The sequence below is a fragment of the Chelonia mydas genome, chromosome 8 (assembly GCF_015237465.2).
Source record: "Chelonia mydas isolate rCheMyd1 chromosome 8, rCheMyd1.pri.v2, whole genome shotgun sequence".
Taxonomy (NCBI): Eukaryota; Metazoa; Chordata; order Testudines; family Cheloniidae; genus Chelonia; species Chelonia mydas.
In genome coordinates, this window is record NC_057854.1 from 14,525,416 (window position 1) to 14,547,531 (window position 22,116).

Here is a 22,116-nt window from a genome sequence, read left to right on the forward strand (position 1 = left end):
GCATGAGGTTTAATAATAAACCAATCCCAAGTAGGGTATTTTTGAATCAGGAGGGCCTTGAGTGGAGTTATTGGGTTCCAGAGAGGGGAAACTGAGGCAGAGTGAAGCTATACCAGCAAATCCTTCCAGTATAGATGTAGCTTATACCAGCAAAAAGTGCTTTTGCCAGAATAGCTTATACTTTTATCTGAGCAAAATAAGCTATATCAGCAAAATCACTTTAATGCCCATATGGCTGAATCTACACTAGGGCTTTTACCACTCTAAGACTGTTGTGTCCCCAATCCCCCCCAAAAACGCTAACCAACATTGCTACACCAGCAAAAGCTTCTAGTGCAGACCTGACCTTAACAAGCAAGACAGACAAAGAGTGGGAGAAAAGAATTATCACTCTCATTTCACAAACCAAGATACAGAAAGGGCAAGTCATTTGGCCAAGGTCACATTGGAAGTCTCTAGCAAAACCAGGAATGTAACTCTGACCTCTTGAATCCTCACCCTCTGCCTTAATCATAACACCAGTCCTTCTTCACCAAAATATGACACTGCCCAAACACCAAGTGACTAAACAAAACAGATATTCTGTTCCACATACTTGATGGTAGATACACTGCAAGAACTGACTTTTGGTGAAACAGCATTAGAAGAAATGCAACATGGTGCCAGGGAAGAAAATTGGGGTTCCTACTGTTAAGGCAGATGGAGAATGATTGCACTGCAGAGATGACATAACCAGTATGCAATTTGAATAGTTCCCGTGCCACTCCCTGCCAGACAATTTGCGGAGTAGACTAACACTTATTGTAGCTTTAGAGGTAGCCAAGTTCCTTTCTTGGATCAGTGATCTCGAGGGAACCGCACTAGCCCCTCACTCTCTGTTACAGTAGCTGTAGACTTGCCAACACTCTAAATCCAGAAAGAGGTTTACATACAGATGCTGAAAAATATGTAGTCAATGGGAGTTGCAGATGCTAAGGCCCAGGTTTTTAAAGGCATTTAGGCATTGTGGTGCTCAACACTGCAACATCTAAATGATTTAGGAGCCTAAATCTCATTTTCAGAAGGGATATAGGCACTTAGGAGTCTAAATCCCATTGACTGCTCCTAAATACCTTTACAATTCTGGTCCTAACTTCTACTTTAGTACAAATATGATGAATACTTACTGAGGCCTAAGCATGTTAAATGAGCTAGAATTTATCTTAATACAGTCCACAAATACAAAGAATGTAACCTCTACATTTTGTGCTGACTATTCCTCATTAAGGGCCTGATCCAAAGCCCAGAGGTCAATGGAAAGCCTCCAAATATCTTCATTGGGCTTTGGCTCAGGCCATAATTCTCCAGACAGAAAACAGTTATATCAATAAGTGAAAATATTTTTTAAATGTCTCCAACCAAACAAAACTTTTTGACAGAAGTACATAAATATACCAACTGGATGCCTCTTATGTATGTCCTACCTTATTATGCCATAACAAATAGTATGCAGAACACCAAGTTTGCTCTGAAATTTAAATTATTTCACTCAAACCTATAGGGACGAGTATCTTGTCCCAACAATAAAGTGATACTAGACTCCAGGGGACTGATTTTAAGCTTGTCGTAGTCAGCAGAAAGACACCTAGTGACTTCAGTGTGCACTGGATTGGGTCCTTGGCGTCATTTCATTCTTCCCCTATTTTACAATCCCATATTAATCTAAACATCAGGATTAGCACTTGTAGGTTGTCTACAGCCAAACTCTACGATACAACTGCATTTGCTCCAACCCCTCTGACAGAGACAAACACCTACAAGATCTCTATCAAGCATTCTTAAAACTACAGTACTCACCTGCTGAAGTGAAAAAACAGATTGACAGAGCCAGAAGAGTACCCAGAAGTCACCTACTACAGGACAGGCCCAACAAAGAAAATAACAGAACGCCACTAGCCGTCACCTTCAGCCCCCAAGTAAAACCTCTCCAGCGCATCATCAAAGATCTACAACCTATCCTGAAAGACGATCCCTCACTCTCACAGATCTTGGGAGACAGACCAGTCCTCGCTTACAGACAGGCCCCCAACCTGAAGCAAATACTCACCAGCAACCACACACCACACAACAAAAACACTAACCCAGGAACCTATCCTTGCAACAAAGCCCGATGCCAACTCTGTCCACATATCTATTCAAATGACACCATCATAGGACCTAATCACATCAGCCACACCATCAGGGGCTTATTCACCTGCACATCTACCAGTGTGATATATGCCATCATGTGCCAGCAATGCCCCTCTGCCATGTACATTGGCCAAACCAGACAGTCTCTATGCAAAAGAATAAATGGACACAAATATGACATCGGGAATCATAACATTCAAAAACCAGTAGGAGAACACTTCAACCTCTCTGGTCACTCAGTAACAGACTTGAAGGTGGCAATTTTGCAACAGAAAAGCTTCAAAATCAGACTCCAGTGAGAAACTGCTGAACTGGAATGAATTTGCAAACTAGATACCATTAACTTGGGCTTGAATAGAGACTGGGAGTGGCTGGGTCATTACACAAACGGAATCTATTTCCCCATGTTAAGTATCCTTACACCTTCTCGTCAGTTGTCTGAAATGGGCCATCTTGATTATCACTACAAAATTTTTTTTTCTCCTGTTGATAATAGCTCATCTTAATTAATTAGCCTCTTAGAGTTGGTTTGGCAACTTCCACCTTTTCATGTTCTCTGTATATATATATATCTTCTTACTATATGTTCCATTCAATGCATCTGATGAAGTGGGCTGTAGCCCAGGAAAACTTATGCTCAAATAAATGTGTTAGTCTCTAAGGTGCCACAAGTACTCCTGTTCTTTCTGAGGATACAGACTAACACAGCGGCTACTCTGAAACTTAATAAATGGATACTAATGAGAGACCTGCAGATTATCATTCCCCCCACCCCCCACCCCTGATTTCCTTATTCTACAAATACATGAGAGAATGAGACACTAAAACTGCAAGGATGTTCTCTCAGGCCAGTAGATGATGACCACCTAATAGCACCACCTAACTCGTATAGCACCTTTTATCAACAGATCTTCAAAATGCTTTACAAAGGAGGTAAGGTGAATGAGGTAATAGCTTTTATTGGACCAACTTCTTTCACCAGAAGAAGTTGGTCCAATAAAAGATATTACCTCCCCCATTTGTCTCTCTCATGTTTTAATTGATATTTCAAAATAATCAGGAAAACTTTTCTATTCACATTAGGTTTGGTAAATTCTCCCCATGACCTATATGTGAGCAGACACACATGTACACTTTTAGTTTCTACAAAACTTCATTTTGCAGCTTATATGTTTCTTCCATTATTTCTTTGTTCAGAAGAGTCCCTATAACTAGGCTACATCTTTTCCTGTTGCAAAAGGCAGCCTCTAAAATCTACTCTCTAGATGTTTTTTATGGTCTCTAAAGTGTTCTGCTTGCTCAGATTTCTTCCTGGCAAAGTAAGTAAAGTTTTCAAAGTGTTAAAAGTACAGAGCTAAGTGCTCAGACAGTTTATTCTTCAGTCTCAATGGCTGAGAACTTTGCCTTTTCAATCGTGTTTGAGCAAATAAAGTGAATAGAGAATATGCAAATAGCCTTTCCTAAAGGAAACACAAGACTGAATTGTTGCTGGCAGCTCACAGTATCACACCACCCTCACCAGCCTGTCAACTGAAAGGATTTTTTTTTTAAACATCATCATCATGATTCAGATAGCTAGCTGTAAAGTCCAGTCAGAATAAGGCTGTTCTCAATACACAACAAAAAATCCTTTCAGGCAAAATAAAATGATGGCTCAAGCGTTACACTAAAGTGCAGTTGGAAGGTTATTTTTGTTCAGACTGGATGTGGTGGCTTTGATTTTTTTTTTTTTTTTTTTAATACTGCAAGACTATTCCAGGTCATTCCCAATCTGCTGTCTTGTCAGAGCAAACTAGGAAGGCCAATTACAAAACTCCAACCGTTTACTAAAGGGACAAAATGTTCCAAGTAGCTGACAAGCTGCATTGCTGCTGTCTTCTAACAGAAAAGGAAAGCCAGTTCATACTGAAAGCCCTTATGGAAAAGTCAGGGATAAAACCAACAGGTAAAAATTAAATAGGATTCATGGATATTACTCTAAAACTCCCCCAATAATATAATAGAGAATGAGATCATTTGGACAGAATTTGTGAGCCAATCTACAGAATTCAACAGACACAATCCAAACTACAATTCTAAAGGTTGGTCTAAATATTCTATAAAGTGTTGATAATTCCAAGCTGTACAGTTCTAAAGGCTGGTCTAAATATTCTACAAAGTGTTGATAATTATCAGCTGAGTACTGTTGGACTTTTCCATAATTATTGACTAGGGAAGTTCACCTAAAAGTTATCTCCTCGGTGTAGCATGGAATCATGTTTTGTATAGTAACACTTAGCTCCCAATATATTTCAGATGTCTAAAATTTGGGAGAGGTGTGTTAGCGTTTTTGTTTTCTTTACTAATTTAAGATGGGATTTTTAAAAGTGTCAGTGATTTAAGAGCACAAACCCCATCGACTTTCAATGAGATTTTCACTCCAAAGGGCTGGTCTTCACCATTAACTTGCACTGAAATGACTAAATCAGTTATTATTTGATTATTTCAGTGCAAGTCTGTGTGTGGACACTTATTTCAGATTCAGATTAGCTGAAATTGTTAAGCAATTGATTTATTCTACATCAAAATAAGATACTTTTATTCTGAAACAAGTGTCCCCACACAGACTTGCACCAAAAAAACAAAAGGGGTGAATTAAAATTGATTTCGTTGTTTCAGTACCAGTTTGTATGTACATCTGCCCTTAGGTACTTTTGGAAAATCCCACCCAAGGAGGACAAATTGAGGCAATGAATACTCTCATTCAAACTTTGCTGATGCAGTCTGTCAGGAGGAGTTAAGGAAACCAGTCCTAACTTAGAAAGTCTGCCCTCTAGCCGCAAAATAAGTTATTTTAATTCTGAGTTTCTTGCTCAATACATTGTATATAGCATCAGACACAAGTATTGAAAGTAACTGGAAGATATTAAAAATCTAGAACAAGGAGGCAGTCTGGGTACTGGCTTGTCTATTTAATTATTGGATTACAGCTGGATTTTGCTATTTTGGGGGTTAGCCTAATTTATGGGTATTTTCTTCTACTGCATAATTTTGTAGGGGATTTTAAGTAATTGCTGGCAGCATAGAACAAATGGCTTTTTGTTTCAGAAGTCAAAATAAACATGGCTCTACTCTTGCCCACGTGGAGTCATTTGCAAGACTAGGCCTAAATCAACAATTAAACAATGACCAAAATAATAATAAATGAATAGCAATATATTTAGCCAGAACTGGAGGAAGAAATAAAATGTATATTTAGTGTAATTGTAAATTCTCAAAGCAAACCCAAATGGCAACTAGTCCATCATTCAGAAAACAACTCAAGTGTCAAGAATCTCAGAGGGCACCAGTAAAAACCTAAATGAAATAACACAGTAGACTAAAAATATTACTCCAAAGGGGACACTCTTTTACTATTCGCAAAAAGAAAAGGAGTACTTGTGGCACCTTAGAGACTAACCAATTTATTTGAGCATGAGCTTTCGTGAGCTACTGTAGCTCACGAAAGCTCATGCTCAAATAAATTGGTTAGTCTCTAAGGTGCCACAAGTACTCCTTTTCTTTTTGCGAATACAGACTAACACGGCTGTTACTCTGAAATCTTTTACTATTCTAACTCACGCCATTGCCTTGAGACATTTGCAATAGTTTGGTACTGTGGGGTAGAGTGCACTGAGTGGACAGCTGCCATACCCAGTCCTAGTTTGAGAGTAGCAGCCGTGTTAGTCTGTATTGGCAAAAAGAAAAGGAGTACTTGTGGCACCTTAGAGACTAACCAATTTATTTGAGCATAAGCTTTCGTGAGCTACAGCTCATAGTTTGGAAATCTTGCCTTTGGTCAGAAAGTCTTTTCAGCATTTCTAGTGTGTGTGTGAGCTGAGTGGTTATTTCTTGAAGGAAAAGGCCATTAGCATTGCCAGAGACTCCCCAAGGGATTCTTACCAGCCAGCACACAGCAGAGCAGCCCTGAGGCTACTGTAAGTTGCAATGAGGACCTGTGTGGTCCTCACTTGCCTCCGGGATTGGTGTGGGAGGGAAAGGCGGTGTATCACCACCTTGATCTCTCTTCCTTGGTCAGTTGCTAGGGCCCTACCATAGTCACAGTCCATTTTGGTCAATTTCACAATCGTAGGATTTAAAAAATCATAAATTTCATGATTTCCGCTATTTAAATCTGAAATGTCATGGGGTTGTATTTGTAGGGGTCCTGACCCAGAAAGGAGTTGTCTGGGGGGGGGGGGGGCGGGGGGGAATCGAGTTACTGCTGCTGCCGGCGGCGGCACTGCCTTCAGAGCTGGGCAGCTGCAGAGCGGCAGCAGTTGGCCAGGAGCCCAGCTCTGAAGGCAGCAACACAGACGTTAGGGTGGCATGGTATGGTTTTGTCACCCTTACTTCTGTGCTGCTGGTGGGGCACTGCCTTCAGAGCTGGGCACCTGGCCGACAGCCACTGCTCTCCAGCTGCCAGCTCTGAAGACAGTTCAGAAGTAAGGGTGGCCATTGGCACCAACTCCGTGGCTGCTCCGGGACTGAAGTAAAAAAAATGTGGGTGCTTAGCACCCACCAGCAGCCCCCCTTGCAATGCATCTCCCACCCCCCAGGACCTCCTGCCCACTGGTGGGCCCCATCGATCAGCACCTCCCCCTCCCTGCCAGCACTTACCGCCTGCCGCGGATCAGCTGTTTCGCGGCATCAGGAGGCGCGGGGGGGGGAGGGGGAGGGGCGAGGGCGCAGCACACTTGGGGAGAAGGTGGAACTGGGTGGTAAAGAGACAGGGTGGGGGCAAGAAGAGGCAGGGAAGAGGTGGGGCGGGGACAGGGCGGTGCTGGGAAGAAGCAGGGCGGGGTGGGGTATTGGGGGGATGGGGTGGAGTGGGGGCAGAGCCGGGGGGGGAGTACTCCCCAGCAGATTAGAAACTCGGAACCTATGAGGGTGGCGACATCCTTTAAATAATATTGTGATACCTCCTGCAACTCTCTTTTGGATCAGGACCCCCAATTTGAGAAATACTCGTCTCCCCCATGAATTATGCATAGTATAAGGTAAAAACATACAAAAGACCAGATTTCACAGGGGGGAAGACCAGATTTCACGGTCCGTGACATGTTTTTCATGGCTGTGAATTTGGTAGGGCCCTATCAATTGTCAAGCACAGCTTGCCTGGACCCAACGGTCTGTCCCATAAAGTGAAGACAGTCTGATGATTGCTGATGGACTAGCAGCCCTAAAGACTGAACTCCATGATTTATGAAAGCACAGTCCCGTACACAATAGTGTCCAGACAATGTAGCACAAACCCGTTCTGAAAAGATCATTCATATGGATGAGAAGGTTGTTCAGACTCCAGGACCATGTCAGTTCTTGGTCTCTCTGCTCAAACTACCACCAAGAGCACCAAAGGCAGTTGTGATAGTGGTTGTCGTGGGTGCCTCACCACTAGGAACTGGACTAAAATTGTCACCTCATTTCACATTGGCCACTGTATAAAGCTCTCAAATGGGAACCCAAAAGTCAAGGGTTCTGTCTGCAATTGTCAGTCCTCACAGAACTGTTGCTTTTTTTTTCTCTGCTTCTTCCACAAATGACTTGAGTCCATTGTTCCTCATAGGAACTAATCAGTAGACTTAAGAGACCAGGAAAAATCACTGAGTAAAATTTTGTTCCCAGTGAAGTTAATGGGCAAAACTCCCATGGACTTCTGTGGACCAGAATTTCACCCAGTTACTTCATTGTATTACCACATTACTTATGAAATATAATATTTTTGGACATGGACTCTGTGTCACAATTCAGACATGACATTTCTGAAATATTATGTCTATCCCACCAGAACCAGACAGGTGACCAAATGGAAATCCTGAGAACCTCAATTTTCCTTGCAATGCAATCAGTCACATCCAGTCCTAGAACCTTAAAATCACCTCTCCCTGACCGGGGATTTCCCTTGCTGTGTGGTGAATCCCTTTGAATACCAATTCTTGCAGAAATGATACTTCCATCCTGTAGGAGAGGAGGAATTTTTAAGTTGATATGCAAAGGAAAATTGGGCTTATTTCCTCTTTCCTTCTTTTTGATTAAACAACAACAATTAATAACACGAAAGATTTAAAAATATTTTGCTTGTTTTTTTCTACTGTAGACATTTCAGGACTATCTGGCCACATTTTTAAAGGTATTTAGTAGGGCTGTCGATTAATTGCAGTTAACTCATGCGATTAACTCAAAAAAATCAATCAATTAAAAAAATTAATTGCAACAGCAGGTTTAATCGCATTGTTAAACTACAGACTACCAATTGTAATGTATTAAATATTTTGCATGTTTTTCTACATTTTCAAATATATTGATTTCAGTTACAACACAGAATACAAAGTGTGCAGTGCTCACTTTATATTATTTTATTACAAATATTTGCACTGTAAAAATGATAAACAAAATAAATAGTATTTTTCAATTTACCTCAGATAAGTACCATAGTGCAATCTCTTCATTGTTAAAGCACAACTTACAAATTTCAATTTTTTTTGTTACATAACTGCACTCAAAAACAAAACAATGTAAAATGTAGAGCCTACAAGTCCACTCAGTCCTCCTTCTTGTTCAGCCAATTGCTAAGAGAAACAAGTTTGTTTACATTTACAGGAGATAATGCTATCCCCTTCTTATTTATAATGTCACCTGAAAGTGAGAACAGGCGTTCGCATAGCACTTTTGTAGCCAGCATTGCAAGGTATTTATGTGCCAGATGTGTTAAACATTTATATGCCCCTTCATGCTTTGGACACCATTCCAGAGGACATGCTTCCATGCTGATGATGTGCGCTAAAAAAATAATGTGTTAATTCAATTTGTGACTAAACTCCTTGGGGAAGAATTGTATGTCCCCTGTTCTGTGTTTTACTCACATTCTGCCATACATTTCATGTTATAGCCGTCTCGGATGGTGACCCAGCACGTTGTTCATTTTAAGAACATTGTCACTGCAGATTTGACAAAAGGCAAAGAAGGTACCAATGTGAGATTTCTAAAGATAGCACAGCACTCGACCCAAGATTTAAAAATCTGAAGTGCCTTCCAAAATCTGAGAGGGACAGGGTGAGGAGCATGCTTTCAGAAATCTTAAAAGAGCAACACCCCAATGTGGTAATTACAGAATCCGAACCACTAAAAATGAAAATCAACCTTCTGCTGGTGGCATCTGAAAATTAATGAATTCATGAAAATTAACATGCGTCGGTCAGCACTGCTTTGGATTGTTATCAAGCATCATCATCAGCATGGACACATGTCCTCTGGAATGGTGGTTGAAGCATGAAGGGACATATGAATCTTTAGCGCATCTGGCATGTAAATATCTTGCACTGCTGACTACAACAGTGGCATGCAAATGCCTGTTCTAACTTTCAGGTGACATTGTAAACAAAAAGCGGGCAGCATTATCTCCTGCAAAGGAAAACAAACCTGTTTGTCTGAGCGATTGGCTGAACAAGAAGTAGGACTGAGTGGACTTGCTGGATCATATTAAAGAAGTTCTGTATTAAAATCACAAATGAGTTTGATTCCCCATAGTTTAAATTCCAGGGTATTACTAATTAAGAGGGAGCTCTCTTGGTTTTTGGACTCAAAGCGATACTTTGTAACAACAGAAACAGCACCCAGAGACTCCCCACCCTTTTGTTGTATTTATCTCGCTTTGTTAACAATTGTGATTAAAATAAAGATAGAGGATGTATGTGGAGCCCAGTTCTTAGTGATTTCAGCGGGTGGTGGAGAACCTCCCTACTGCTGCTGCCTCCTTTACAGTGTCTTTCACCAGCACACTGTCCCCTCACGGGACCGAAGACTCAACCCCCTAGACCAGTCTATCGGTGCATTCAGCCCTAGTAGTCACTAAGAAGAGACAAGGACTCTTAACTGAATCTAATCAGCTCTATCTTTACACTCTGGAGGGGAAGGGTCAAATAGCACCTTGGAGCCTTAAAACAGAGCCCTCTAATATCCCACCCCCCTGACCTTCACTTAGATTTACTTTACTACCCCTCAGTTAGGTGACCCTTCAGTTAGGACCTAGGAAGTACAGTTTAGTCATGCAGTAAGGGTAACTACATTTCCTTACCCCGGCATCCACGACTTAAGAGAATTTTAGCCCAAAACAACCAAACTTGATCACCTTGCTAAAGCAGATATGCCAATTGATCACTGTAGGCAGATTAGGTGTGTTTATGCAAATACTGTCTGCTTATGCGGTCTTTTTCCGCAGGTCAATAGACGGCTGGAGAGAATTCATTCAGATCAATGGCTTACATACAGAGACGGTTAAATAATCTAGAGCAAGTGAGGCATACAGTGATATTAACCCTTTTTTCTGCTTTCCAAATTTTCCATGAAGAACCATCTAATTAACCCAAAAGCAATCCTTACTCCAAGTTACCCAATAATTTCTATACATATCGGACTATAGATGGTCCATGAGCAACCTAGGTTTATTACATTTTTATTCATTAGGAGTCAATTTTTCTAAAGCGCTTAAGTGCTTTAGGAGGCTAATCCAGAAATAACTAGAACCGATAGCAAGAAGCTCAATCCACACAAATTAAAATTCAAAATTAGACACATTTTTTTTTTAACAGTGATGGTGATTCGGCATTGGAACAAACTACCAAGTATTGGGTTCTCTTTCTCTTGGTATCTTCAGATCTAGACTGGAAGCCTTTCTGGAGGGTATGATTTCATCAAACATATGTTATTGGCAGGGCCGCCCAGGGAGGGGGGCAAGTGGGGCAATTTGCCCCAGACCCCGGGTCCTGCTGGGGCCCCCACAAGCATTTTCAGGGGTCCCCACGGGAGTCTTCGGCAGCACTTCGGCTGCGGGGGGTCCTTCAGTGCCGCCGAACACACCCGGAGTGAAGGACCCGCCACCGCTTCTTCCGCTCTTGGTCTTCGGCGGCAATTCGGTGGCGGGGGTCCTTCCACTCCATGTCTTCGGCGAAGTGCCCCGAAGACCTGGAGTGGAAGGACCCCCACCGCCGAAGACCCCAGGCCCCCTGAATCCTCTGGGAGGCCCTGTTATTGGACTTAATCCAGGGGTGACTGGGTGAAATTTAATTGCCTGTGAGACACAGAAGATCAGACTAGATGACCTATTGTCCCTTGTGGCCTTAAAAACTATGACCCCATTTGACCTCCACACATCACCTGTAACAGGGAAAATATCTAAGAGAATGTTTATGTGTGTTTTAAGTTTCCCAACTAAATGAGGTTTTTCTGATGAATTGTTTGATGTAGCCATTTCTCGTAAAGATGTTGTAAATTGCTTGCTCACACATCAACGTCTGAAATGTGGTTTTACTGTGAATGATGACTATATAAAAAATGGAGCAACTTTACCCAAGACCTCTGCCCCTATCCGGTATCCATTCTACAGTTATCTTTGCTACCTGAAGTAAAACAAGTGCAATTGTCATCAGTAGCAGGTTTATAGTGGTGCCATGGCACCGGGCCCACACTCAAAAGGGGCCCCAGCCAAGCCCACTCCACTTGCGCTGCACTGCTTCTTCCGCTCTTGGTCTTCGGCGGCAATTCGGTGGCGGGGGTCCTTCCACTCCATGTCTTCGGCGAAGTGCCCTGAAGACCTGGAGTGGAAGGACCCCCACCGCCGAAGACCCCAGGCTCCCTGAATCCTCTGAGAGGCCCTGGTTATTGGACTTAATCCAGGGGTGACTGGGTGAAATTTAATTGCCTGTGAGACACAGAAGATCAGACTAGATGACCTATTGTCCCTTGTGGCCTTAAAAACTATGACCCCATTTGACCTCCACACATCACCTGTAACAGAGAAAATATCTAAGAGAATGTTTATGTGTGTTTTAAGTTTCCCAACTAAATGAGGTTTTTCTGATGAATTGTTTGATGTAGCCATTTCTCGTGAAGATGTTGTAAATTGCTTGCTCACACATCAACGTCTGAAATGTGGTTTTACTGTGAATGATAACTATATAAAAAATGGAGCAACTTTACCCAAGACCTCTGCCCCTATCCGGTATCCATTCTACAGTTATCTTTGCTACCTGAAGTAAAACAAGTGCAATTGTCATCAGTAGCGGGTTTATAGTGGTGCCATGGCACCGGGCCCACACTCAAAAGGGGCCCCAGCCAAGCCTGCTCCACTTGCACTGCACCCTGAGTCACTGGCTCCTCTCCATCCCCTCTCCGCCCCCACCACTCACTCCTCTCTACAGGGCTTCTCTCTGCCCCCTGGCTCCACTCACCGGCTCCTGCTCACTCCTCTTGACTAGTGGCCAGCCACCTGCCTGTCAGTGCCAGGGTGCAGAGGAGCTGTGCTGGATGGAACGTATATTCCTGTTATTGTGTTTTTCTGTAACTTAAGGTTTTTGCCTAGAAGGATTCTTTATGTTTTGAATCTGATTACCCTGTAAGGTATTTACCATCCTGATTTTACAGAGGTGATTCTTTTACCTTTTCTTTAATTAAAATTCTTCTTTTAGGAACCTAATTGATTTTTCATTGTTCCTAAGATCCAAGGGTTTGGGTGTGTGTTCACCTGTACAAATTGGTGAAGATTCTTATCAAGCCTTCCCCAGGAAAGTGGGTGTAGGGCTTGGTGAGATATTTTGGGGGAAGACGTCTCCAAGTGGGCTCTTTCCCTGTTCTTTGTTTAAACGCCTGGTGGTGGCAGCATACAGTTCAAGGACAAGGCAAAGTTTGCATTTTGGTAAAGTTTTTAACCTAAGCTGGTAAGAATAAGTTTAGGGGGTCTTTCAGGCAGGTTCCCACGTCTGTACCTAGAGTTCAGAGTGGGGAAGGAACCTTGACATGGTGGCAGAGCGGTGGGATCATTTTGAACCGGAGATCATTTTGAATCAGAGATTATTTTGAACCAGAAGCACAGAAGGATTTTAAAAGGTTTTGTAAAAGGTGATTGCAGCTGTAGATTCTGTCTCTCTGCCTGGGAGACAGAGGAGCAGGCATAACAAAAGGATTTTTCTGTAGGCTGAGAACAGCTATCAGAGAAAAAGGTATCAGGTTACAGCACAGCAAAATTTTACAAGCCAGTTTTTTTTGTTTGTTTTGTTTTCTTTCTAACTCTTGGGTGTAAAGCTAGTTAAAAACAGAGAGCTTAGGATGACAGACTGCACTGTTCAACAGAAGCTGGAATTAGCCAGATTTGAAGCTGAGGAAAAACAAAAGGTACATGAAAGATGGGTAGAACTCAGACAGATGGAAATGGAGGCAAAAGAAAAAGAAATGGCAGCCAAAGAAAAGGAAAGGGAGGCTGCCCAAAGGAGAGGAATGGAAGCAAAAGAAAAAGAAATGGAGGCTGCCCACAGGAGAGAAATGGAGGCAAAGGAAAAAGAGAAGAAGCATGCACTGGAGATGGAGAAGGCAAAGGCTCAGCAGAATATACCAAATAACCCTAACAATCCTTCCCCAACAATCCACAAATGGGAGCAACTATGTCCACAGTATGATGAATCCAGTGATATTGCTGAATATTTTCTCACCTTTGAGAGACTGTGCACACTCCATCAAATTCCTGAAGCTCACAAGATGACCACGTTGGTCGCAAAATTGACTGGAAGAGCTCTGGACATATTCAATAAGATGCCTATTGAGGAGGCTTCTGACTATAATAAATTCAAGAATTTGGTTTTAAAACAATTTCAAGTTACACCTGAAACTTACAGAGTAAAATTTAGAGCCCTTAAGAGAGGACCTGGACTAAGCAATGTGGCTTATGTAAACTAGATGACAGATCTGTTTGATAAATGGCTCAACGGACGGGCTGTAACTAACTTTGGAGGAATGCGGGATTTGATGATACAGGAGCAATTCCTGAATATGTCCAAGGAGGATATAAAACAGTGTGAGAGGGTGGGGGCAGTGCTGGGCAGTGGGGGAATTTTGTATGTTTGGGGATACTAGGCAGTGAGGGGGTCTGCTGGGCCAGTGGGGGGTCTGTGTGGAGTGCTGTGTAGCTGTGGTGGTGGGGCTGTGGGGAAGGGCACTGGGTAGTGGGTAGTAGTGGAGATCTGTGTGTGTTGGGGTGCTAGGGAGTGGATTGTTTTGTGTGGGCTGTTGGGCAGTTGTGGGGGTATGAGGGGCGCACTGGTCAGGGTGGTGGAGTGCAGGGCACTGTGCATTTGTGGTGAGAGGTCTGGAGGGGCGCTGGGCATAGCAGGTCTCAGGGGCACTGGTATAGGATGTCAGGGGGTGTTGGACGGGGAGGCTGTGTGGCATGGCATGGGCCCACCCCTGAGGGAAGGGGCATGCTGGCAGCACAGAGCCGGGTGGGCCAGTGCGTGTCTGGCAATTGCTGGTTTGTAAACATTGCCCTTGCCCTAGGCTGGGTGAAGTGGAGCTGCCCCCGCCGTACCATGCCCTATTGCCTCTGGCCGGCCCCTCGCTCCGGGGACTGACCTCCCCCACGCCATGCTCCAATGCCTCATGGGGGCCCACAAATAAGTTTGGTGTTGGGCCCACAAAAGGTTAATCCGGTCCTGATTGTCATTACTGTTTGTCCTGCAGTGCCAAGAGAGGACTTGTGGCATAAGCCCCGCACCTGATAGGAGAGAATATTGGAGTACAGGCAAATAGCATTAAGGGTTTTGTTTTGTATTTCTCTAAATCATAATCTTAAGTTTTTTTTAAACATTCGCCCCTCCCCCCCAAAGAAGGAGAGAACAGCAAAAAGAACAAAGAGAACAAAAAAGTAAAGGAGTGGGACGGAGTTAATCAAAGGTTTCTAAAAAGTTACACCAAATCTTTTCAAATTTGTTTGAGGTCCCTCTTCTGGGAAATGTTACTTGTTCTCTGAGTACATTTTCAAAACCTGAAGAAGAGCTCTGAGTTAGCTCGAAAACTTGTCTCTCTCTCACCCACAGAAGTTGGTCCCACAAACATATTACCTCACCCACCCTGTCTCACCTGTTCTCTAGGTCAGCCAAGCTGAGCCCAGCTTCTATCTCCTATTCCATCTAAGCAATATGAGTTGTTTGGCTACAAGCTCTGCTCTAGAGGACCAAGCTTTCCGTGAGTTGGAGAGTTTCCCAAATGATGGGATAGATCCCAAAACACAGTTCTGGGAAGTAGTTTTTAAGGAGGTATCCATTATCATTTTAATCCTGCTGCCTACTTCAAGCCAAAAGGATTGTATCTTGGGACAGTCCCAAAACAGGTGAGCCAGTGTGGCTCCATATTTCCAGCAGCGGTCTGTTTTGTAGGATGATAGGGAGCCAAGAGCCTGGAAGTCCAGGAAGTCCTGATTCCCGAGCTCACGGCTCCTCAGTGGCCCAGGCTTACAGACTCCAGCTCCTCAGCATCCCACCACGCAGGCTTGCCTGGAGCCAGGGAAAGCATGGTGTCCCAGAACAAGGCTCCATTCCCTTTCATGGAGAATTTTGAAATTGGGGGCGGGAGGAGGATGGGGCGGGGGCTGTTTATGCTGAATCAGAACACCACCAAGTTGTGAAATATCAGAATCCTCTGCCAGACAGAATTACCATTCTCCACCTGGCTCCAGAAACTGCAGGAAGTTTCATGCAGGGTGGTTGGGATGGGAGAAGTTTGCTAAGAGTAGAGCAAGTTATTAGTTCAGTGTGCGGGCGATGGCTCACGTGAGGCTTGTTCCAAAGTGAAGAGTGCCAGCAAAAAAGGTGGTATCACAGTTATGGGGCAAACTGTACCTCTTTTCCAGTGCTGGTGTCTCTGAAAGCATCCACCTCATGTTCAGGTTTCTTGTTCTTCCTTGTCTTGGGGTGGAATCTCATGCATGAGCAATTCTTCCCCTCTTACAACAGAAGCAGATACACTACCCTGTGTGCAGAAATCACCAATCACCCTGCAGGCTGTTGAGGATCCCAGGGGTAGATTCACAAATAGTTTAGGCACCTAACTGCCACTTCAATAGGCTATATCTTTGATTTAGACACCACTGGTATTCACAAAACCCCTGCTCAGCTGCTACCGAATGCTGTCGGTGCCTAACCTCACTTGGCACCTAAGTTTTTGCAGTGAGAGTTCCCTATGTGCCTAAGTTTTAGCCTCTGGGCTGCCTCACTTGAGCTCTCTGGATGCCTAAGCCACAGTGTGATTCACAAACTGATGGAAGATAGGTGTTTCTTTGCCTAACTCACCAGCAGGGCCTGATCCATTAGGGAAGCTCGGAGTATGCCTATCTCCACACAAAATACCCATACAGGGGAGGGCGATGACCTCCCTTGCAACTTTTAGCCCAAAGGTTAGAGTACTCACCTGGGATGTGGGGGATCCCCAGTTCAAGTGCCTGCTCTGCCTGAGAGGGAGAAAAGATTTGAACAGGGCTAAGGGATATTCTGATCCGGGGCTCCCTCAATCTCGCCTGTTGAAGGTGTTCCTCCATTAACTCTGTGGTTTGGACACTCACCTGTGAAATGGCAGAGATCTGTTCATATCCCCTACCATCCAGCAGAGGGGGGAACTTGAATGGAGGGTCTCCCAAAAGCCAGGTGAGTACCCTAGCAATGGGGCTAAAAGTGATAAGGGAGGTCCTGCCCCCACCCCATTGGATTGTTGCAAGAAATGCCTTAGATGCCTAACTCCAGGAGAGGATTACACAGCTGAGAATTCCAAACAGAGGCAGGCACCACCCTCCAAATTCCAGTCAAACTCCCTCACAGAGGCGCTGGGGCGGGACTTAGGACACTCCCCTCTTCTGGGCAGCTACCACTGGCTATTTTAGGTGGGGAGCTGACTTTTGTGAATCCCATTCTTCAGGCCTATCTCCCCTCAACTTCCCCTAGCTCAGGCTTTGTGAATCCCAGTGATATGCTAGGTGCCTAGAGTTAGGTGTTGTAATGCTGACGATGGCAATGCCCAAGTCCCTTTGTGAATCTAACCCCAGGAGACTGAGGGCCCAAGCTCCACAGCAGCCAACTAGGCAGACTGTTGAGGAACCATCCCCACTTCAAATTACAAGAGTTTTCTCTAAAAAGCAGCATAAGTTAAAAAAAATTGTCGACAGAAGTGATCATTCAAGGTATCATTTCATCACTTAGTCTGAACAACGTCAGGTGGCCACCAAGCTTCAATCCCGAAGGTATATCAGAAAATATTTCTTAATCAGGGGACTATGGTTTAAGGAGTCATTATGGCTCAACCCCACAAGCTACTCTATTCTGGCAAGCAGGGAGATTTCCAGACTGTGCTATGGCGCTTAATTGCAGCATTAACCTTCTGACTCCTTTGCAGATAAGAACTGAAAAATATTTTAGGACATCTTGTGGCTGGCCTTGGGAGAGAGGGACAAGCCACAGGAAGAATTCCCTCTATCTTGTGCCCCTGCACATGGGCTAGCCATAATCCCAGTCCTTGTGCTCAGTGACTCCCAAGGAGCAGAGAATATAACACTACAATGCTAAATTCTTCAAAGGGGGTAGGGACATCGACTTATCCCCATTCTGCAATGGCTCGCAAAGCTGGGCCAGTATGGAGGGCGTACATGTGCTACCATTTTTTAGCGGAAGTTGTGGCCCAATTATGGTGAATGATTGATCATCACCCCCAAGGTATTCTGGCAGGGTAGCCCCTCCCCCACCAACCAAAACACTTGTCCATGCTCTGGCTATTCTCACTGATTTATTTTCTTCCTACTGGTCTCCTCAAATCTCACAGTACCATTCAAAACACAAATGATAAAATTAGCATCTTGACCATGTCAATTCTTTATCCTTGCTTTCAAGGCCCTACATAACCCACCTGGGCCTACAAAACCAATCTTAATTCTTATGGGCCCCTTGCTCCCCTTCTCTCTATCCTTGATGCCAGGCTTGCAATCCCTTTGGTTTCCTTCTCCCACTCTCATCTTTGTGACTTCTTCTAGGCTGTCCACTGGCATGGAATGACCCAGTGCCACCACAAGCCCCTGGACACTAACCCACATTAAACAAAGGCTTTCACTACCCAAATATGACTTATGATTTTGATGTTACGGAAGAGTCAGCATTTCCTCAGAATGTCTGGATTTATGCATCTGTCTTTCTGACAGTGAACTCCTCCGAGTCAGGTACTGCCCTTAATTTTTGTCTTGTACAGCACTGAACACTTTCTTGCTGCCTAACTGTAAATGACATCAGCACAAGGGGCTGAAAAAAGCACAATATAGGCCTTGTCATCTTTCTGCTCCACCACACATACACCCAGTTACTATTATTCACTTAACTGTGATCGTCTTTTTTTTATTAAATGCATTCTGACTTAATTTTTCTTTTCTTAAGGAAAAATACACTAGAACTCAGAGTTCTCTACCTTAAACGAGCCTTTTAAACACAAAAGCAAATCAGAGATGCTGCCCTGCCTATGGGACAGGACTCTCAGGAGTTGATAGTTATGCCTGGGAGAAGCTCGGGAAGATCTTGTTGGCACTGGACAGGCATAGCAGTTTTTGTTAATCTCGTTGGTAGAGAGCCCCCTGTATTAAGATCTTGTCACAGAATCGACCAGCAGGGACACCTGCCCGGGTGTGGGGTCCAAACGGTCAGTTTATAGGGTAGGGTAAGGGCCCAGTACTCTGTGTGGCGAAATAGACAAGGGCTGGTTGGGTAAACATTGGTGACTACAAAAAGGTTTCTGGGCTTCCACCATTCTATGGTGGAATGGATGGATCGCCCCCGAGTGGGAACTAGCATGAAGTTTTAGCATCCAGCAAACGTCAGAATATGGTGAGCTTGAAAGAAACTGAATATAGCTATTACTGTGAACATATAAAATGGACTCCAACGAGGCCGTGAAGGACTACGCACATGAGTAAAGGCTTGCAAGATCAGGCCCTGAACTAGCCATTGCTCAACATATAAGCATTGGATACCAGATCCCCATGTGGTCACAAGCAGCACAGGTGTTTCTTCCTGTTAGTTTGATTTTATGTGCACACCTCTTTCTTTGATGGGCTATTTTAGAAAGGTGTGTGAGACATCATACTTTAAGGGGGGAAGTTATAGCAGTATAGGCTAAAGGGAAGGTAACTGAATGTCCTTAGCTGCTGAGTTATTAACTGAGACCATGTCTGAAACATGGAAACATCTGCAGGAATAACAAGGATAAACAGAGACCACTTAAAGTGGGAGGGGGGCAGAGCGTTTTTCAGAATCATATACCTTGTGTACAACAATCAGCAGAAGCCCTACTATAGCTGAATGTGGGAATAAGATGTTGACAGGATAGCCCTAACCACTGTCCCTGTTATTAAAGTGAAAACCTCTTCAGATGAGCACGTATTTTATTTTGGAGTAATATGGGAAATTGTCAAGTATCTATTTACAATACTTCTCTTACAGTGGGAGTACTATGGCTAGAATAGCCATTAAGACAATGGAAAGCTTGTACTAATTATAGGGAACCATTTGTTATACATTGCTTTTTTTTCTTGGATCACTTTCTCCAGTATTTTAAATAGCTTCAGTTTTGCTTCATTCGTACAATTGTTCTTAGAAGTTTAACATTATGGATTAAAAAGCCTACGTAGCTCAGCAGATTAGTCCTAACCAATTGTGGTGACAATTCTTATCAGATTGGAAGTCTTAAGTGAAATAAATTTGAGCATTTGCTTTGGGCTGCAATGGATGGTAATAGGCAGCATTTTACGTAAATCAGCACAGCTGCTAATCCTGCCTTTTTCTGAAAGTGGTGTCTTAGAGGGTGGATCCACGCTAGAAAAATGAGTATATGAATTACAGAACAGCAAGCAATGGTGCAGCTGCCCCAGTGCTAAGCCACTATGGTCAATGCAGTTCAGACATTTATACCTATTTTCCAACATACGTTTTCAACAAATGAGCTTACTAGTGATTACTATGAATCTCCACTTCTGCTTCTTCTCCGTAGTGGTATCAGCGAAGGGGCAACAAAGCTGCCTCATCCTTTCAAAGGCAATGTATTCATCTGAGGTCAAAATGTTGGATAAAAGTCAACCTCCACATGGTAAAGTAAAATAGGATGGGGATTACAGGGCATAGTGAGTTCAGGCAGCAGCCTTTTGCCTCTACGGACACAGGCTCAAATTGAACGGCTCACAAGTGAAATGCATTTGGACACGAGCCTGCACTGAGCAAAATAAATGCCCAAACCGGTGGAGCCCAACCCCCAGTTTCTGATTAGTACAGGAGATGATGCAGAGAACGGGGTAGAGACGCTTGCATAGCATGTGCTTTCACTGCACAGGCCAAATTCTGTTCTACGCCAGTGAATTCAGGAGTGTAACTCAAGGCAGTCTTTGGGCCTATGAAACAAGTGCAGCCCTAGCATGGCCTTATATATTTACCTGAAGTCACTGTGCCAAATTCTGCCTTCAGATACGCAAATGCAATTTCCACTGGGCCAAATTCAGCACTGGGCCAGTTTTTTCATTGACTTCAATGGGAACAGGTTAAGGGCCCTGGTATAAACAGACACAAGCTCACCAATTTAAATGGAAGTAGCCAGCATATATATGAGAGCAAAATTTAGGCTAGTGATATTAGGCACTCACTTGTTTCAGCATTAAAATATTCCCTTTCCTAAAATGAAACCACAGAAGCAGAGTAAGTATTAGCACTAACCACGACTGCAAGCTATGCTGTTTCTGGTGCCTTTTGCTCGAACATCTAACCCAACACTGCAGAGAGAGGCTACATTTAAAAACCATTCCCTTTTTGCATTTCTTCCTAATGGATGACTGTATTTGTCTAGAGAAAAGTATATTATTAGTCAGAAAAATAAAGCACAAATATTAGAAGTTACCTTTCCTTAGAAACACCTTCTTTCCCTCCCCCTTCCACCCCTCACATTTGGAGTACTCAATATTGAATCTATGCAGCAGATTACAACCATTTAAAACTGAGCCTTTAAGTACCAAAGAGAAGAACACCTATTACACGAATGCAGTAATTCTGATCTGACACTCTTTAAGTCATTGCTTGTTCAAACAAAGCAATATGGCATATATTCTCTCTACTCTCTAGATATATACCTATATAGATATGTACACACCCCCATTACACATACACACATAATAAGGAGAAAAAAGCCCTATCTGAACAAAATTATATCGGATGGACCTAGCTGAATAAGTCAGCGAGATCAGAGGAGAGGAATTATGTAATCTTTTCAATTGAGCACACAGCTATAATTACTTTATCAAGCTGCATTAATATTTCACTGCAGTTTTCAGATTATGTGTATGCAGCATCATATTAAGTATTCATCTATGGATTAAACCATCTCAGCTTTTAACTGCATGTTTCTCTCTGCCTCTTTTCTCTCTAAAGGTATCGGAAATAATCTTACTGTACTGCTGGGGGGGAAGGGTAGAGAGAAGATATGAACGTGCTGAGTAGCTGAAACAGAGTAAAGACAAATGCACAGAGGTTATTTCATAAAGGGCCTAATTTGTAAAGGTCCTGAGCTGTCATTTCTCTCTTGCTGGACCGGAACAGCATCCCCTCTGCTGATATAACATTCATGCAGCCTAATTCTGATTATAATAGAAAGGAGAGGATGAAAAATAATGCAGAACAGGGGGGAGGGAATAGTAATAAATGCCAAGAAAGGGATTGAAAAGGCAACATCAAGGAGGAATGGCGAGAGCTAGAGAAGCACTTACCCATAAACAGCCAGATGGAGCCACCAGACACTAGGAAGAAGGTGAGCATGGCTGCTGGATCTGGCTGCAGCATGGGCAGCCTGAAGAGACTGAGTGTGGGGGGGGGGGGGGGGGGGGGGGGAGGGAGGGGGGAGGACTGCAGCACATTCACTGCAGTGACTGAGGCAGTGGCACCAGCAGGGACTCGACCACTCCGCTTGCTCCAAGGCACAGCATGCTTGTCAATTACTCCCACAGCATAGGAGGATATTTTTAGCAATCCCCCTTCCTCTGGGACCTCTAGCTTCTTCTTAAAGGGGGCAATATATCCCACTTGGGTAGGGCTCACTAATGTGCAC

At 43.6% G+C, this 22,116-nt stretch overlaps 1 protein-coding gene across 3 annotated transcripts in view; it reads right to left on the minus strand.

The window, feature by feature from the left end:
* The window catches only part of ACSL6 (acyl-CoA synthetase long chain family member 6), a 112,203-nt gene extending 90,374 nt beyond the window's left edge, over nucleotides 1-21,829 (minus strand). For 2 of the 3 annotated variants that reach the window (XM_043553007.1, XM_037907001.2), the window contains exon 1: nucleotides 21,779-21,827. In XM_043553007.1, the coding sequence (XP_043408942.1) occupies nucleotides 21,779-21,827 (49 nt within the window). Of the gene's footprint in view, nucleotides 1-21,778 lie in introns of all 3 variants that reach the window. The other variant, XM_027825818.3, reaches the window with a different exon arrangement.
* Between the last annotated feature and the right edge of the window lie 287 nt (nucleotides 21,830-22,116).